The sequence below is a fragment of the Equus caballus genome, chromosome 14, assembly GCF_041296265.1.
Source record: "Equus caballus isolate H_3958 breed thoroughbred chromosome 14, TB-T2T, whole genome shotgun sequence".
NCBI lineage: Eukaryota > Metazoa > Chordata > Mammalia > Perissodactyla > Equidae > Equus > Equus caballus.
Genome location: NC_091697.1, coordinates 27,079,084 through 27,098,149, shown reverse-complemented (window position 1 = coordinate 27,098,149; position 19,066 = coordinate 27,079,084). Strand labels below are relative to the sequence as shown.

The 19,066-nt window shown below is 39.8% G+C and overlaps 1 protein-coding gene and 1 long non-coding RNA gene across 12 annotated transcripts in view; one reads left to right on the top strand and one right to left on the bottom strand.

The window, feature by feature from the left end:
- Positions 1-3,899: 3,899 nt before the first annotated feature.
- On the bottom strand, positions 3,900-7,477 carry LOC111767736 (uncharacterized). Its single transcript, XR_002799539.2, has 2 exons — positions 7,040-7,477; positions 3,900-5,076 (listed from the first exon to the last, which is right to left on the bottom strand). It is a non-coding gene; the product is annotated as an uncharacterized lncRNA (long non-coding RNA).
- The window catches only part of SPDL1 (spindle apparatus coiled-coil protein 1), a 57,043-nt gene continuing 45,198 nt past the window's right edge, over positions 7,222-19,066 (top strand). For 3 of the 11 annotated variants that reach the window (XR_011425010.1, XM_070232924.1, XM_023617267.2), the window contains exons 1-6: positions 7,546-7,716; positions 12,024-12,205; positions 15,233-15,409; positions 17,932-18,126; positions 18,717-18,866; positions 18,963-19,061. Coding sequence is in view for 8 of the 11 variants with exons in the window: in XM_070232924.1 (XP_070089025.1) it covers positions 12,047-12,205; positions 15,233-15,409; positions 17,932-18,126; positions 18,717-18,866; positions 18,963-19,061 (780 nt within the window). In the remaining 3 variants the exon portion in view is untranslated. Of the gene's footprint in view, positions 7,729-8,219; positions 8,389-12,023; positions 12,206-15,232; positions 15,410-17,931; positions 18,127-18,716; positions 18,867-18,962; positions 19,062-19,066 lie in introns of those variants that run through there. The other 8 variants (XM_070232925.1, XM_070232922.1, XM_001503223.6 and 5 more) reach the window with 5 other exon arrangements.

The following is a 19,066-nucleotide window of genomic DNA, read 5'->3' as shown; positions in this document are numbered from 1 at the left end:
ACAAAGGAGGCAAGAATATACAATGGGGAAAAGACAGTCTCTTCAATAAATGGTGTTGGGAAAACTGGACAGCTACATGCAAAAGAATGAAACTGGACCACTGTCTTACACCATATACATAAATAAATTCAAAATGGATTAAAGACTTGAATGTAAGACCTAAAACCATAAAACTTCTAGAAGAAAACATAGGCAGTCAACTCTTTGACATCATCGGTCTTAGCAATATTTTTGTGGACCAGTCTCCTCGTACAAGGTCAACAGAAGCAAAAATAAATGGGATTACATCAAACTAAAAAGTTTTTGCACAGTGAAGGAAACCATCAACAAAATGAAAAGGCAATGTACTGAATGAGAGAAGATATTTGCAAATCATACATCCAATAAAGGGTTAATATCTAAAATATATAAAGAATGTATACAACTTAACATCAAAAAACAAACAACCCAATTAAAAAAATGGGTGGAGGACTTGAGTAGACGTTTTTCCAAAGAAGATATACAGATGGCCAACAGGCACATGAAACGATGCTCAACATAACTAATCATCAGGGAAATTCAAACTAAAACCATAATAAGGTATCACCTCACACCTCTCAGAATGGCTATTATCAAAAAGACAAAAAATAACAAGTGTTGGCAAGGATGTGGAGAAAAGGGAACACTTATACTTTCTTGGTAGAAATGTGAATTGGTGTAGCCACTATGAAAAATAGTATGGAGGTTCCTCAAAAAATTAAAAATCAAACTACCATATAATCCAACAATTCCACTTCTAGGTATTTATCCAAAGAAACCAAAAATGCTAATTTGAAGAGATACCTGCACCCCTATGTTCATGCAGCATTATTTAGAATAGGCAAGGTATGGATGCCAGCTAAGTGTCCACTGATAGAATGGATATGTGGTATATAAATAGAATGGACTACTACTCAGTCATAAAAAAAGAATGAAATCTTGCCATTTGCAACAATATAGATGGACCTAAAGGATATTATGCTAAGTGAAATAGGGCGAGAAAGACAAATACTGTATGATTTCATGTATATGTGGAATCTGAAAAACCAAAGGAACAAAAAAAGCAAAACAGAAACAAATTCATAGAGAAAACAAACTGGTGGTTACCAGAGCAGGGAGGGGTTCAGGGGTGGGGGTGGAAGAAATAGATGAAGGGAATTAAGAGGTACAGACTTCCAGTAATAAAATACAAAAGTGATGAAGATGTAACATACAGCATAGAGAATACAGTCAATAATGTTCTAATAACTTTGCATGGTGACAGACGGTAACTAGGCTTTTCATGGTGATCATTTCATAATGTAAATACATATTGAATCATTATGATATGCACCTGAAATGAATAGGATATTGTATGTCAATTATACCTTAATTTAAAGAGAAAGAAAGAGATTGTAACATAAAAAAGCAAGTCTATATTTACACAGAAGTGAACATTTACTTCTGCCAAGGATTCTTTGCTTTACAGGCCGCTCCGATGGGGTTATTTTATAAACCAAGTTCTGTAGCACAATTTACAATACTTGAATTACTGAAATTACATCAATACACAAATTCTCAATGAAGAAATATTGGTTCAAGTGAGGGACACATATTGTCACAGTTCAATGAAGCAATTAAAATTTCAAAGGGTAGCAAATGCCCCAAACTACTTATTTGGTATACAGTCTCTGGGACATTTAATCTGTTTTATGTAAACTGATTAATAAATTTTCAGCATTTTTCACTCAGGATTAAGAATAGTAATTATTTTACAAGTTACTTGACTTTGATCTCTCAAAGAGAGTTTTACAGATTCCCCATTTAAACCAATGAATTGCATTTTTCATTCATTCATCAAACAACTTCAGCACCTAGCATGTTCAAAGCACTTGCTGGGAGAAACTGTAGGGAGTAAAACTTAGATAGGTCTTTTCTATCCTAACAGAGCTTATAACTTAGTGAGGGAGGCAGACATAAATCACACAAATTACTACAAACTAGTCTAAGTGGTTGAAAAAATAAGCACAGGTGCTATGAACTGCACACAGAGGTCATGCCCTAGGCTCCAGATTCAGCAAAGGGGGTCCAGAGGGAGTGACATTGGAGCTGAGACAATGCTCTTAATAATAACAGCTACAATTTACGGACATTATGCTAACAGTTTTAAAAGTATTAGCTCATTTAAACCACACAACGACCTACAGAATTAAGTACTTTGATTATCCCCTTTTGTACTTGAGGAAACTGAGGCTTAGAGAGGCTAAGTAGTTTGTTAAAGGCAACCACAGCTAGGAGGTAACAGAGCCTGCAATTGAACCTGGATGCCGACTCCAGAATACGTACTGTATTCTTAACCACTAGTCATAGGGCCTCTCCAGTGAAAAGGAAGAGATGGAGTATATTAGTCTTCTTGGGCTGCAATAACAGAATTCTTAAACAATAGAGAATTTATTTCTCACAATTCTGGAGGCTGGGAAGTCCAAGGTCAAGGCACTGGCCAATGCAGCTCCTGGTAGGGGCTCTCTTCCTGGCTTGTAGGTGCCACCTTCTCACTGTGTGTACAGATGGCTTTTCTTCCATGATGCACAGAAAGAGAGAGATTCTTCTTCTCATAAGGCCACCAATCCTAACGGATTAGGGCCCCACCCTTATGACTTCATTTAATTGTAATTACCCCCTAAAGCCTCTAATCCAAATAAAGTCATATTGGGGGTTAGGCTTCAATACAGGAATTTTGCGGGGACACAATTCAGTCTATAGCATGGAGTAAACCAAGCAGCAGGAGAGAAGAGTTCCATATAAGGAATAAGTACGATCTCAAATGACTAAGAGTGTAGGTTATAACAAATACGTGTATTTGGCTAATCTAGCTGAAACTAGCAAGGTAAACATCTCCACCAATAGAAATGAATTTCTGTAACAGAAAGTCTCCCTTCAGATAAAGCATTTGCAAAGACTGTCACCTAGTGGCAACAGGCAGGAGGTGGCTTATTACTGAACAGGCGTATTCAGCTGCTAACTTCGGGGTGCTGACTCATCAACTTCCCCTTTTACCATGTGCACTCCCAAGTTGTTTTTCCTAAGAATAAAATACATTAAACCCAGCATTACAACATCTAGCAGCCACCACTTGTTTCCACTGAATTGAGACACTACACATACAAACACACACACACACACACACAGAGAAAAGTAGTGTGACAGTTTCAAGCTCTCAGAGAAAGAACAAGACCCTAAGTTTTATCACATCCCACTTTGAGTCAGACCAAATAAATTTACACCAACAGAATAGTGAGTAATATAAATCATAACTAGTGATTATATTTTTTCAGTAGTATAGATGTGGGTCTCTCTACTGGACAAAGAACCTCAACCAGCTGAGGTATTACCAGAAAATAAAAGCAATATGTAATGGGTACTGCAAGATAGGAAGTGATAAGCAGCAACTACAGTCCTGTGAATAGTTGCAAAAATTAGGACTCTAGCATTTTTTTATATACATATATATCTTCAACTAACTAGAGTGGGTATTGTTCTTGGAAAGTAAAAACCTTAACTGATAGAAACATTCAGTCTTAATTCTAACTGGCTTAGGTGTTAAAGTCACCTGAAGAAGTCAGCTTAACAGGGGTGTAATGGTAATGTGAAGTGGAGCCAAGAAAGGGATTACACACAGCTGTTTGGATCCTTATTTTCCTCCACTATACACTAGGCTTCTTCATTTAGGATAAACCTTCCTTTTAGTTCAACCAAGGCATTTTTCTCAGAGGAGCCATCAGTGGATCCTATCTCTGGAAGTTAGCACCTTTCAGTTTTAGCCTTATAAAATTCTAAATGTAGAATGAGAACTTGACAGGTTAATTAGTCCACTCAAGCTCAAACACAAGTATTATTGAGTGTACTGTTTAAAACCCTTTATGTTGAAAGTAACAGAAAACTGAAATTGAAGCCATTTGAGCAAAAACTAAACAGTTCAGGGATATCTCTAGCTTCAAGAGGAGCTTCATGTAGGGCCCAAACAGCATAAGCAGGACTCTCTTCTCTCTATTTGTCAGCTTTGCTTTTGATTCAATTTCAAACAGACTTAAACTTCATGGAACCAAGATGGCAGCTGGTAGCTCTGGGCTGTGACATTCAAGTCCAGAAGGGGTTAGCAAAATCCATTTTTCCAGCAGTCCCAGGGAATATCTCATTTTATTTCACTGACTTGGATTCAGTCACATGCACATCTCTGAACCAATGACTACAACCAGAGTGATGGGATACCCTAGAGCTGAAGGGTGGGACCAATTTTAAACAATCCACATCGCTGAAAATGGAGGGAAAGATGAATTACCCAAAGAATAATCAGAATGCTTTTGGACAAAAAAGGTGAGGGAACTGATGCTGGGAAGTTAGCCAATAAATGTCCACAATATTGGGATGGTGCACCTTTGCCGTGAGTGAGGACCATACCTACTTAAGGGGAAAAGGAGTATAGCAATAGGGCTCATGCAGAGTTGAAGCTGATGTTATACAAAGCAGGGCCAGGAGAGACTGCAGAGTGGGCTGTCATTGTCATTATTACTCTTAAACAGTCCAACCTGCCTCCTGGCACAATTCTTCATTTTGATATCAAATCATCACAGAGGGAGCTGCGACAATGCAATTTCCTTATCTCTTCTCAGATGGCTCTGCTGTTTGTTTTGCTGGATGCTTATTCTCCTCTTGTTCTGTGAATTAGGACCATCACCAAAGTCCTGCACACAGCCCCCTCTTTCTCTAAGCCTCTTTTCTTGATCTCAGCCATTCTCCAGGTTTCAATGACCACGACTTTGACTGTAACTTCCAAAACTTCATCTGCTGGCCCATTCTATGAATCATGGACTTTGTAAATGAATCCAGTTCTTATTTGCAAACTCTGTGTCTTAGAATCCTGGGCTTGTTCTTGTTTGACCCCAAAAAGACCAACTTGGAGCTTTACTTAACAATATGAAGGAAAAAGAAAGTCTAAGCCATACTCTGAGTAAAGGTTTATCGTTTGGTAAAAGCTCCTTCCACTAAATTCCAAGTTCCTTGAGGACAGAGACTATTCATCTGTGGTAGCAAAAACAAACTTAATCATTCAATAAGTTCATGTCAAAATATACACAGATTTCAGTACAAAGCAACACTCCCTCCTACACCATTTCTGATAACCAATCCTCTCATTCCCACTAGAACAGTCACAGTGAAGGAATGATGGTCAGCTTACTCCAGCAGTCTATTCTGGTTGTGAACAGCTATAATATTAGGAATTGTATTGAGGGAGGAGTGGTGGTGTTGTCTTCCAATATCTAAATTCCCTTCATATGCTTGGTGAATCCACTACTCTCTGTGAGGAGGCAAAATCCTCTCTCTCAACTTGTAAGCTCAAAATGACACATATGTGGTTTTTTCCTCCTGACCCTTAGCATTTAGCACATGGTATGTGGACCTCATCTGGACGTGTAGATCTGCATCTGGAACTGTGAATCTTAAGCAAGTTACCCAAACAAGCAGAGACCAGCTAGAATTCATTTCACTTGTGACATCTAGTGTCCAGTGGTGGTAGTGGCAGTACTCTATGCAGACAGTTCCTAAAGAATGATCTTAATATGATATGGGTAGCTTCTGTGGCTTTGCTAATGCTGTGCCCTCCCCTTGAATGCCCTCCTTCTTAGCTCTGCTATCCTTGAAGGCCCTGCTCAAATGCTACATGCACTATGAAACTTTAAGGGAATACTCAGAGAAAACTGACCTCTCCCTTTACACAATTCCTTTACTGTAGTGTAGCCCTGTAGTTATATATACATATAGACACACACACACATATATATATTTAATCCCTTAGTATATTGTGAGCATCTTCCAGACAAGAGTGGAGATTACCACATCTCTGAATTCCTTCCACTATGCCTAGCACATTGTGTCCACTCAGTTCATAGTTTAAAATATTTAAAAAATATTAGAAACATTAATGAAATATAGGTCTACCTTCTCATATAACAAAGGAGAAAATGAAGTTCAGATACATTTTAGATTACCTAATTTCAGCCGGTCATGATTGGCCTAGGCTAGAATGGTGTCTTCCTGACTCCTGAGCTGAGGAGTCTTTGCTACATAATAGAGAATGGAATTTCATTTATTCAAGAACGTCGGGGTGAAGATAAATGAATGAGCATCTGGCTCATTCAGCCCTTAAACACATTTGCAAGTCTATACTGTGAACAACTTGAAGGCATCACTGTTGCCAGTGTTCAAACCCAGATCAACTCTTTATGGTCTGGCCTAGCTCAGTCAGAAACAGAAGGCTGCAAAAGAAACTGAGAAGAGGAAAGCAAGGAGGGTGTGTTATCCCAAGACCCAAACCGAGACTCAAGGAGAGCAATTAATTCCATCAAATGTCAAGAGAAGTAAGGACTAAATAATGGATTTTGCAAGACAGAACTCTCTGGTGATGTCGAGAAGAGCCATTTCACCAGACTGGCGGGGACCAAACCTGAAGTGGGAAACAAGTTAGAATAAAAGGTAGAAAATGGAGATAGTGAGTCTAAACTTTTTTTCCCCAGGAATTTTGTTATCAAGGGAAGCAAATAAATGGGGAGGTAGCTGCTTGGAATCAAAGGAGGTTAGTATTATTTTATGAGATGGAAGTCATTACAGCATGTTTACTGATAGGGAAGATCCAAAAGGGAAGAAAAAACTGATGATGAAAAAGATACGAGCTACGGCCAAGTCCTCAAGTAGGCAAGAAAAGATGGGCTCAAAAGCACAGCATGATCGATACAACAGTTGCTAGGACTCAGAAGTGCTCACTAAATGTTGGCTATTATTATTTCCGATTGCGTAAATTTTTGAATAATGAATAGGCACCAGGTTTACAAAACATAAATTCATTATTTAAACATACATGCAAGAGCTTGGACTCTTAGCAGCAGACTGCATTAGTTCAAATTCTAGTTCTACCACTTGGCCAAGACTCTTTTCTTCTTGGGGCTTTGTTCTCCTCTGCAGAAAAGGAGAAGGTAATAATACCTACCTCATAAGGCTGTGTGCGGGCTTAAATGAGACAATCCGTGTAAAATTTTGCATTTCCCCGGCACATGGGGAAGGCTGGAGTGTTAACGTTATTATAATAACTGTCATTCTATCTCATAAAAGTAACTGTGATTCTCGCCGATGATGCTGTTAGGCACTGTCATACTGATTCTGATTCGTGGAACCACCAGAAAGGCACCAGAGGGCGGGGTCCTCAGAGCGCACACTGGCCAATCCGCTGGGAGGGTGTATGAGGCCGGCACACCTCGGAATTCCCCACCGCCTCGCCTTCTAGGGACACTGTCTCTCAAGAAACACTGTCATTTAAAAAAATACACCCGGGAAACCAACCCTGAGTAAGGTTGACCAGACGGTGAGCCCCCTCGGCACCCACGCCCAGCCCACTGCCCTCCACGTGCGCCCTCACTGTCGTTCTAGTGGGGCGGGGCACTCTGCTGAACGTTCTTCCGGGTTTTTCCTTTACGCGCGGCTTGGGCGGAACGTCTCGTGAGAAGGGCGCATTCTCGCGGGAACTGCATTCAAAAAGCCCTGGCGCTTCCCGGGGCGCTAGCTGAGCGTCCTGGCCGGTTTGTCTGTGGTGCGTTGGAGTTGCCGCCACCAGCCTGGGCGCCGCGAGCTCTCGCCGCGAGCCGCCCCCTGCAGCAGCAGGGGAGAGGGGTGAGGAGAGAGGTAGGGGCCAGGGGCCTGGAGGGGGGTGCCTGTGGAGAGGAGCGGCGGGGAGCGGCGCGGGGCAGAGAGCAGGGCCTTGAGGGACCCGGGGCCTGCGTCTCGGCCGAGGCCTGAGCCGGGTCGGCTCCTCCTGCGGAACCCGGGGCTCTGGTGGACGGCTTCCCAGCCGGTCTCAGTTCCGTGTGGCCGGCTCGGCTGCCGGCCTCTGAAGGAGCGGACACCGGGTCTGCGTGGTCGGGTCCGGTCCGGTCGCCGCCGCCCACACGCGGCGGTCCGTGCGAGAGACCCATTTCATGGAAAATACGCACCCGGTTTCGAGGACTTCTCAGAAGAGTAGTGTGTCTCGTTAATTCTCTTTATAATGATTGAATGTTGAAATGATAATATTTTGGATGTACTGGGTTAAATAAAATGTTATTAAAATGCAACTCCGTTCACTTTTTTGTTTTTTAATGTGGCTCCTTGAATATTAAAAATCCTGTGTGGCTCGCGTGACGTTTCTGTTGGACAGCTGCGTGCCGGGCTCTTCCCCGACTGCTGTTCGCCCGGTAGCTGGTTTCATGGTCTCAGAACCCTGTTAGGGAGAGGTCAATGTCCTGGGGTTGGGGAGGACGGACAGGGCGTGAAGGAACTGTCCGAGTTCGTGCGACCGGTGAGCAGGTAGGCGGGTGGGGACTCGGGCAGCCTGGGTCCCGCTGCTGCCCGTCCCCTAGGTGCTCGGTGCCTGCTGTGGGTCTGAGACGCCGAGCTAGGAGCGGGTTAGGAGCGCCAGGCTTCGGAGCTAGAGCCGGCCCCGTCTGACTTTGCATTTCCTAGCTGGTAACCCTTGGGCAAGTTCCTTATCCTTTCTGTGCCTCAGTTTGCACCTGTGTAAGATGGGGGAGATGACTTCTGTTTTATGGGGTTGTTGAGAGGATTAAATAAAATAACCGTTTGCAAAGCACCAAGCACAATGTCTGGCACACGTTAGCTGTAGATGTTATTCAACCCTGGCTCCCTCGCTCTGCAGGTTGATAGGTGAACTCTTACTCATCCGTTAGACCTCTGCTGAAAAGTCACTTCCTCCGGGAATCTTTCTTGTCCGTGATCCCCCCTACCCCGCCCCCACCCCACTACCCAGATTAGGGCAGCTTCCCCGTGTTACAGGCTCAGATAGCGCTATACATCTCTCCCTCTTGCATTTATCACACTTTATAGTTCAGATCTTTGGAATGAATGAGAGCTAATATTTTGGCTTCCTTGCACATTGCTGGCTGGGAAGTCTTGAGGCTAACTCCATTTTTTCTTTGGTAAATATTGATGACAATAGTACTTAGGCCCATCAAGAGAATTAAATGAGATAATGCATTTGAAGCACTCTGCCTGGCAAAGGGTAAATCCTCAATAAATATAAATTATTAACGGTGCAATAATTAGGGGCTGACTCCATCATGTACAGGCTTTGGAAAGGTCTTACATTTTAGAGCAGTAACTGCCATCCCTGGATAACATAGGATACCTTTTTTTTCTTCTAAAACCCTGTATCTCCTTCATTTTCATCCTGAAAGACCTTGCTTCCTAATCCATGATAAATTGAAGCAGTTAGAAAGGCACTTATGCAGATTCTCGCCACTATATCTGCCTACATACCTACCCTGCCGGTGTCTGCACCCATGTACTTTTCTTTCTCTTACTTTAGATGAAATGTTCATGTTGTGTCTAAAATCTCTTCCTGTACGTTAGACCTCAGCCCTTTATTCATCCCTCTGGCCATTCTCCATGTCTTCTATATCATCAGTTTTTCCTCTCTTGGATCTATCCCATGGTGTACAAGCATGCTCTGATTTTTTTCTTAATGTTTAAATTTTAATTATTTTTTATCTAAGAAAAAGAAAGTCTTGGCCCTACTTCCCCTCCAGCTACTGCCCCATTTATCTGTTCTCCTTTGTACCAAAATTGTGCTTGCTGTCTCCTAATCTACCATTTTCTCTCCAACCCGTTCCAGTCAGGCCTTTGCCCCTTCTCTCCTCCAAAACTGCTCTTAGGGTAACCAGTGACCTCCATGAATTCAAATCCAATGGCCAATTCTCAATTCTCGCCTTATTAGACTTAGCATTTGGCACAATTGATTACTTCTACCTCCTTAGGGTAGAATAAACACTTTTATTTATTGGCTTCCAGGACAACACATGCTCTTGGTTTTCCTCCTACCTCACTGGCCATGACTGAGTATATTTTGCTGTCTTCTTTCCCATCTGTTAACAGGGCTCAATCCTTGGTCCTTTTCTCTTTAATTATGCTCATACTCTGGTGATAGCAAGTCTCAAGGATTTATGCTAATAACTCCCAGATTTATATCTCCAGCCCAGACCCCTTTCTTACTCATATAGCCAACTTCTTACTTGACATATTTCCTGTCTAAAGCTTAGTCCTCTGATTTTCTTTCCAAAACAGTCTTTACTCACCAGTTTTTGGTGCCTCAGCTGTTGGGGAATCTATTCTACTAGTTGCTCAGGCCAAAAGCCTTGGAGGCATTTTTGACTTCTCTCTTTCTCACACATCCCACATTCCATTTGTCGGAAAATCATGTTGGTTTTACCTTCAGAATATATGCAGAATCTGACCATTTCTCACCACCCCCTATGCAGGCACCCTAATGTGGGTGTTCATCTCACCTTGTTTTTCTGCTTCCAACGTGTTCCCCTCCAATCTATTCAACATAGCAGCCAAAATGATCCTTTTAAATGTCAGACCTCTACTCCAGACTTTGCAATGACTCCCCATTTCACCCAGAGTAGAAGCCAAAGTCTTTACAATGGCTTGATCGGTCTGTTCTGCCCTATTATCTCTTCTGACCTAAACTCTGTCTTGTTCATTCATTGGGCTTCCTTCCACCTTAATGCTACCCCATGCCTGGAACATTCTTTCCCTAAATAGGTACTTGGGTAATTTTCTTATCCTCTGCAAAGCTTTACCCTGAAGTCTCCTGAGGGCCTACCCCTCAACACTAAATTTCATCCTAGTTGCCATACCTTTCCCTCTTCCAGGCTCCCTTATCCTGTTATATATTTTTTTTCATTTCTACTTTCTAACGCACTTAATATTACACTGTTAATGCTTGTCTTCTCCCACTGGAAGGTAAGTTTTATGAAAAGAGAGCTTTTTTTTTTTTGTCAGTTTGACCTCTGATATATATGAAGTACCTAAAATGGAGCCCAGCACATAAGGCATTCAAAAAATATTCGTTTAATGAATGAGTACATTGATTGGAGACATGGAGAACATCTTAATAATGGCCTGTTGCTCTTTGAAGGCGAAGCTGAGTTTGAGTCTGGCCTAAGAGTTTGGGACCCATCTGGAAAGGGTGATGAGTGAGGTTAAGTTAAAATGGAATGTTTCTATATATATAATGTTTAAGTCCTTGCTTGAAAATCGATAATGAGAGCAATGTTCTTTAATTACTGTGAATATGGTTTCTGTTTTGCATGCCCTCATAAATAACTAGAAAAATGCTAGTGAGTCTGTTTTCAATAAAGCAAATTTAATGTGGCAAATTTAATGTGTTCAGGAAGTTAACACTTATGAAAAATTGTGGACATGATAGTCCTTGCTTTACCTTAGGAAGCTTATTCAAAGCTGTCTTTTTATTTGTTAAGTAGCAGTCATGCTACTATAAAGTTTCTTGATTTCTTTCATTCTTTTCTTACCTTGATTACCTGAATAATGATCTATTTATGAGACTCACCCTACCTTACCATTTAAGGAAGCTGAGCACACAACAACTGAACAGTTTCCTGATACTGCATTTCTTAGAAGCAAAATTAAATGTATTCATCTTTTTTTGCTCTGTTTGATTTGGTCTCAAATCAGGTAACAGAATGGTCAAACCTTGCTCTTAGGACAAGAATACAATTTTGAACATTTAAAAGTCAGGAAGATCTTTAATATTATGTTTTTATATGGTGGTAGTATTGAGTATATATATATATCTTTTTGTGTGTGTGCGTGAGGAAGATTGCCCCTGAACTTGAGCTAACATCTGTTGCCAATCTTTCTCTTTTTGCTTGAGGAAGATTGTTGCTGAGCTAACATCTGTGCCAATCTTCCTCAGTTTTATGTGGGGTGGGCTTGGCAAGCAATGCTGGGTCTGCATCTGGGATCCAAACCTGCAAACACTGGGCCGCCAAAGCAAAGCACACAAACGTACCTATTATGCCGCTGGGCTGGCCCCTATATATGTATATATGTATTTAATTGATATCATTGTATGAACTTTTTTGTTTAAGCTTAAGTACTTTTATTTCCTCTATTTACAGTAGACTAAAAACAAGAAAAAATCATGGAGGCAGATGTAATTGCAGATCTTCGCTGCAAACTCAAAGAGGTTGAAGAAGAGCGACTAAAAGCTGCACAGTATGGTTTACAGCTAGTGGAGAGCCAAAGTGAATTGCAGAATCAATTGGATAAATGTCGTAATGAAATGATGACCATGACTGAGGTAGGACTCTAGACTCCTCTGTTTACAAGGGTATAGTTAACTATTGAAGATTTGTGTTGTCTAGCAATTATCATTAATATTTTTATTCTTTTCTGAAGATTTTATGTCTAGTTCCCACCAACCCCCATCCCCAATAAAGGGGAATAAACTAAATGAAGTCCTAATAATTCTTTCTGACCCAGTGTGTTCTGAGTTTGAAAAATCAAGTTATCATCACTCTCTTTACTGCATATTGGATTTTAGGTTTTGTTTTATCTGCACTCTTCCTAGGTGACCTCAGTTGTTTCATAGCTTTAGATGACATCTAAAAGCCCCATGACACTACGCCAAGTTCTTAGTTTCCCCTTAAAGTCTAGACTTTGTATTCAATTGCGCACTAATAGACATCTCAAACTTAACATAGAAAGAATAATTGATTTCCTGCCCACTAACCAAACATTCCCTTGCAGTTTTCTTTATCTCATTTAGTAAATATAGTAGCATTCATCCAGTTACTTGAGCCAAAAATCTAGGAGTTTAATTCAGTATCTTTCCCTTATTTATCATATTTAATCCATTAGTAAGCTCTAAGAACTTGACCTACAAAACATCCGTCTATACTACTGCCACTCTGGTTCGACCACCATCATCTCTCCCTAGACTACTACTGCAGCCTTCTAACCAGGTTGCCTATTTCTCTCATTGCCATTCAGACCATCCGTTCCTCACACAGCAGCCAAGTTGTCATTGAAGAATATACAAAAGAGCAGTCACAACCCTGCTAAAAACATGCAATGGCCTCCGTTTATGTATACAACAAAATTTAGAACCTGGGTTTGCAGATCCCTATGTGATCTGACACCTACCAACCTTTTGACCTCATCTCAAACTTCTTTCCCTTGTTCTTAGCTATACTAGTCCTGCCTCATAGGCTTTACTGAGCTTCTGCCTCCATCTGAGATGTTCATCCCCCTCTGGCGTGGATTGAGTCCTCAACCTTCAGGTTTCTTTTAAATGTCACCTCAGCAGAAACGGCTTCCCTTACCATGTTTGTAAAGTTGCCATCATTCACTCTTTTAGTTCTCTGCAGTGCTAATTACCTCCAAAATAAAAGCTCCCTGAGGGGCCGGCCCAGTGGCAGAGCGGTTAAGTGCACACATTCCACTTTGGCGGCCCAGGGTTCACTGATTCGGATACCGGGTGCTGACATGGCACCACTTGGCAAGCCATACTGTGGTAGGCATCCGACATATAAAGTAGAGGAAGATAGGCATGGATGTTAGCTCAGGGCCAGACTTCCTCAGCAAAAAAGAGGAGGATTGGCAGCAGATGTTAGCTCAGGGCTAATCTTCCTCAAAAAAATATATGTATATTGTAAAAGCTCTGAGAGGCAGAAGACTGCTGTATCCCTAATGTCTCGAACGCATTTATTGAAAGAATGAATAAATCAGTTTGATTTAGTAAATGCTCAGAAATATATTTAAATTTTGAGAAAAAATTTAAATATAGCAAATAATCACTAAGACTAAAAATAATGTGTTGGAGAGGGTGTGGAGAAAAGAGAACTTGTGTACACTGCTGGTGGGAATGCAAACTGGTGCAAACACTGTGGAAAACAGTATGGTGATTTCTCAAAAAACTAAAAATAGAACTACCATACAACCCAGCTATCCTACTACTGGGTATCTACCCAAACAAGTTGAAATCAACAATCCAAAGTAACATATGCACCCCTATGTTCATAGCAGCACTATTCACAATAGCCAAGACATGGAAACAATCGAAGTGCCCATCGACTGATGATTGGATAAAGAAGATGTGGTGTGTATGTATATATATATACACACACACACACACACACACACACACACAATGGAATACTACTCAGCCATAAAAAAGACAGATTCATCCCATTTGCAGCAAAATGGATGGACCTGGAGGGTATGATGCTAAGCAAAATAAGCCAGACTGAGAAAGACAAACACCAGGTGATTTCACTCATGTGGAATATAAACATACACATGGTCAAAGAAAACAGCTCAGTGGTTACCAGGGGAGGGGGTTGGGGGTGGCACAGGGGGTGAAGGGGAGCACTTATGTAGTGAGAGACAAGAAATAATGTACAACTGAAATCTCACATAGATGTAAACTATTTTGAACTCAATTAAAAAAAAATTTTTAATATTGCAGGTAAAAATAAATAATGGCATTCCTTTTCCTGTTTTTCCTTATTTAATCTAATTGTATTTTATTTTATTTATTTATTTTTTTCCTGAGGAAGGTTCTCCCTGAGCTAACATCCACTGCCAATCTTCCTCTTTTTGTATGTGAGCCGCCACCACAGCATGGTCACTGACAGATGAGCGATGCAGGTCTGCACCCAGGAACTCAACTGGGCTGCTGAAGTGGAGTGTGCTGAACTTAACCACTAGGCTACCACTCCTGGCCCTATTTTATCTTATTTTTTAAAATTTATTGAAGAACTTTGAACTGATGCCCTTTTTATCTTTAAACTTCCCTGTCAGTAAGCAAAAGCCTTCTTAAATACTCCTTTTATCTCAGCACTATATTCATTTGAGTAGTCATTTGTGAACATTTCTCAGATGACTGCATTCTGAAAGAAGGGCTTATTCAGTATTTCACTTTACACCTCATCCACTATTTCTTCATTTTGCTCTGAGCTACAAATAGAGCATATCATTATCAAATCAAGTAATTCTCACTAGGAAGACTTAAATGCTATTAAATCTTTTCTCTTTTTCTTTTCCTAGCAGAGATTACTTAACACATTGGCATTGCCATGTAGCACTTTTTCCTTCCTTGAGAGGGCATAGAAGCAAATACTATATCCCTGGCGTGGACTTGAATGTAGTCTCAGAATACACCTCGGGCTTTTTAAGACTGATTAGCTACAGTTATTCCAGATTTAACATGCGGTTGTTACTTAGAAAGCAGCAGATGTGTGAAACAGTTGAAGGTAGAACTGCTGATACGTGATGACTGTAACTTATTTTTATGTAATTGAATTACTGTTGAAACTGTTTTCAGAATTATGAGCAAGAAAAATATACTCTTCAGAGAGAAGTTGAGCTCAAGAGTCGAATGCTAGAAAGTTTGAGCTCTGAATGTGAAGCTATTAAACAACAACAAAAGATGCACCTGGAGAAATTAGAAGAGCAACTGAACAGAAGCCATGAACAGGAAATGAATGAACTAAAAAATAAGGTTTGGATATCTATGTATTTCAGAACAAAAATGTTCCATGCTTATACAGCAATCTCTGACCTTTAGGTGATGAAGATTTTCTCAAGGGCTCCATCATCTTACTGTTGGGAGTGGGAACACTGAGAAATGAGAGTTTACCCAAAGGACTTGTATAAATAACATTCTGCTAATTCAATACAATTATTTCATTTTAGTAACTGGACGTTTGTTATGGAGTTTTAGTTCAGTGACCAGCATGACCTCCTTGCTTATAGCATATAGTGTGGCAGTCCCCTTTGAGAAAGACTAGTCTCCTAGCTTTGACTGCAACTAGTGGTACACTTTGTAATTCCACAAAAGAAACCAACAGTTTCTTGTTAATTAATGCACATTAGAATTGATACTTTATAGTTTGTTTATTGAAGATAAACTAATACATATGATCCAATTCTTAAAACAACTTCATAGGGGCCGGCTCTGTGGCTGAGTGGTTAAGTTCACGTGCTCCGCTGCGGCGGCCCAGGGTTCGGATCCTGGGCGCAGACATGGCACCGCTTGTCAGGCCACGTTGAGGCGGCGTCCCACATCCCACAACTAGAAGGACCTGCAACTAAGATATACAACTATGTACAGGGGGCTTTGAGGAGATAAAGCAGGAAAAAAAAAAACTTCATAAAGGGAGATACCATTAATTATCTCCATATAACAGATGAGAAAACCAATGTTTAAATAGATAGAGTAAGCTGGATGAAATTAAAGAGCTAGAAATTATAGTCAAGAGTTGAAGTAAGGCTGTCTGATTCCAAAGCCCATGTCACTATACTTAGTCTAATGACATGTTATACTGTCTCCATTTCAAGCATAAATACAAAATAAATGATTATTCAGTGATTGTCCCTTCCCTTTTGGCACCCCCATCTACCCAGTTCCTTCAGGTTACTCATAAGGAATCCAGAACTTTTGTCGTGGCTCCTCTGTATAGAGTCCATACTTTCCAGAACCCTCCCTATCAAAACTTGCCTCACTTTTGTCCTGTTTTCTCAGAAGTGTGTGTTCCCATTTTCATTGTTAGGTGTAGCATCGTTTAAGATTTTTGCATATCTCTGTACCACTTATTGTTACTTAATTTCTCATTAAATTGACTTTTAAATATTTTCTCATTTCTCATCTCAAGTAGTGATATAGTGAAATTACATATTTGAGCTGGTTATATTTTTTCCTAATATGCAGTAAAACAAACATAACTATCAAAATATGCTTTTGTGTAATACTTAGAATCATCTTGCATACCTCTGGCAAATAATAATCCAGCTTATCTGAACCTAATCTGAGTTGAGACACCAGTGACTGATAATAACGCATCCTTTTCTTTTTCCCGGATGTTATTTTGATTTTAGCTGTAGCTTTCATTACCTAAACACTAAAGAGTAATGTAGGAAATATTCAGAGACTGAGGCAAGGCCAATTATAGAGATGGCTTTTTGGTGGAGCAAAGACTGAATCAGTCAAAAAATATTTTCAGTCTTAGTGATGTCCTCAAACTACTTGTGCCCAAAATTTGGAGGTTTATTTGCTATCTTTCTTTCACTTATTTCTCACATTTACTCCATCAACAAGTTTTAAGAACTTGACCTACAGAACATCCATCTACACTACTACCATTCTAGTCCAGATCATATCATCTCTCTCTTGGACCACTACTGTAGCCTTCTATCCAGATAGCCTGCTTCCATCATTGCTCTTCATAACATTCATTCTTTACACAGTAGCCCAAGTGGTCAGGAATCTAGACCTACTTTGATAACTTGTATGGATTCTTTGTATGTTTATAAAACAAGGCATGTCATTATCAAAAGATGCCTGGCCTTGGCCAAATAGGAAACCCTAATAGTCTCCTCACGCAGTAAGTTTGCTTCAATCAGTGATGTTTTTTGGATAGATGGCCACATTTTGACATAGATTATTCAGCTGAAATTTTTATTTTATATCATGAAAATAGAAAAGGGAAAACAAATCAATCTAAGAGGCTCTTATTTTTAAAATAGAAAACAAATATCAGGATATATTCTAAGAATGCTGAGACCTTATTGAAGATAATTCAATATAGATGATAATCATAACCCTGGATATCAAGTGAAAGCTTTTTATTGATAACAGAAACCATGTAGTGAATGCTAGACATGATGCTGAATGTTTTACCCCTCTGATCTCAATTGAGAGCCTAACAATGACTCAGTGATGGTAGGTGCGCTCATTTACCAGTTTTACATATGAGGAATGACAACACTGAGACAAGTTAAACTTAGGCCTCACCCTAAAGCTTTCTCCTTCTGCTGTAAGTTTGTTCCCTTTAAGCTATATATTCTAATTTTCCAAGATTTGGAACTATGCGACATTTTAAAATAGTTTTGTTCCACTTGACTGTTTTCCTAAAAGTTATCCTGTAGATACCAGGACAATTTGTGCTACAACTGTATATTCTGATGACCTTCAGTTACCTTTTGATTTATAAGAATGTGAATTATTTTCTTTTTTTACTTTAGTTAGAAAAACTGAAAGCAGAATTAGATGAAGCTAGGCTTAGTGAAAAGCAGCTGAAGCATAAAGTTGATCATCAGAAGGAACTCCTCTCTTCTAAATCAGAGGAAATGCGGATTATGTCTGAACGTGTACACGAAAGCATGTCTTCAGACATGCTGGCTCTTCAAATTGAATTGACTGAAATGGAAAGTATGAAGGTAATTTTTATGGCATGTGTGTTTTCAGTTTTCTTTCTTTTTTTTCTTGCATATTTTTTACATAGTTTTGTAATAATCCTTATGAGCTAATTTTAAGGCTGAAATATTCTTTGGCCTAATTTTGATTTAACTAATTAAAAAATGTTTTACAGAGTCTTCAGGTAGATTACTTCATGCATAATAAAGCTTTAGATTACGTGATTACTTAAGGCAGAATTTACCTTTAGATTAATGAAACCTCTGGAAAAATTTAGAGACATTTTCTCTGATCCTAGTTTGTGTCATAAAAGCCCCTTATAAATGTTGGTCCATAGAAGTTGATGTGCATACGAGTGCAGTTTTTTTCATTGAAGGCTAAGGTTAATTAAAAAGTGAAGGCTTAAATTCATAGGAAAGAAAGTCTCCAGAGCCTTTTATTTGATTCTCTGCTAAAAAATTTAGTAATTTTTATTTGTTATGCACCTTACAACCTTCGACTAGTTCTTTCACTTTAGTTTTGGGTGTGCACCACTGATGATAGATAAACTGAGCAGCTACTAAATGAAGGATTATTCAAGAAGATTTCGTCTTTTTTAATTCCTGTTGAATAGACCACCCTCAAAGAAGAAGTGAATGAACTACAGTACAGACAAGAACAACTAGAACTTCTTAGTACTAATTTAATGCGCCAGGTAGACCGGCTTAAAGAAGAAAAAGAGGAGCGAGAGAAAGAAGCAGTTTCTTACTATAATGCTTTAGAGGTATTATGGTCATAGTGACATCATCTTTTCCAATTTGTAATAAGTTTTCTTGCTAATCTAATATCTATTAGCTAAACTGTTTTCTTTTGAATTTAGAAAGCTCGTGTAGCAAATCAAGAACTTCAGGTGCAGTTAGACCAGGCACTCCAGCAAGCCTTGGACCCCAATAGTAAAGGCAACTCTTTGTTTGCAGAGGTACT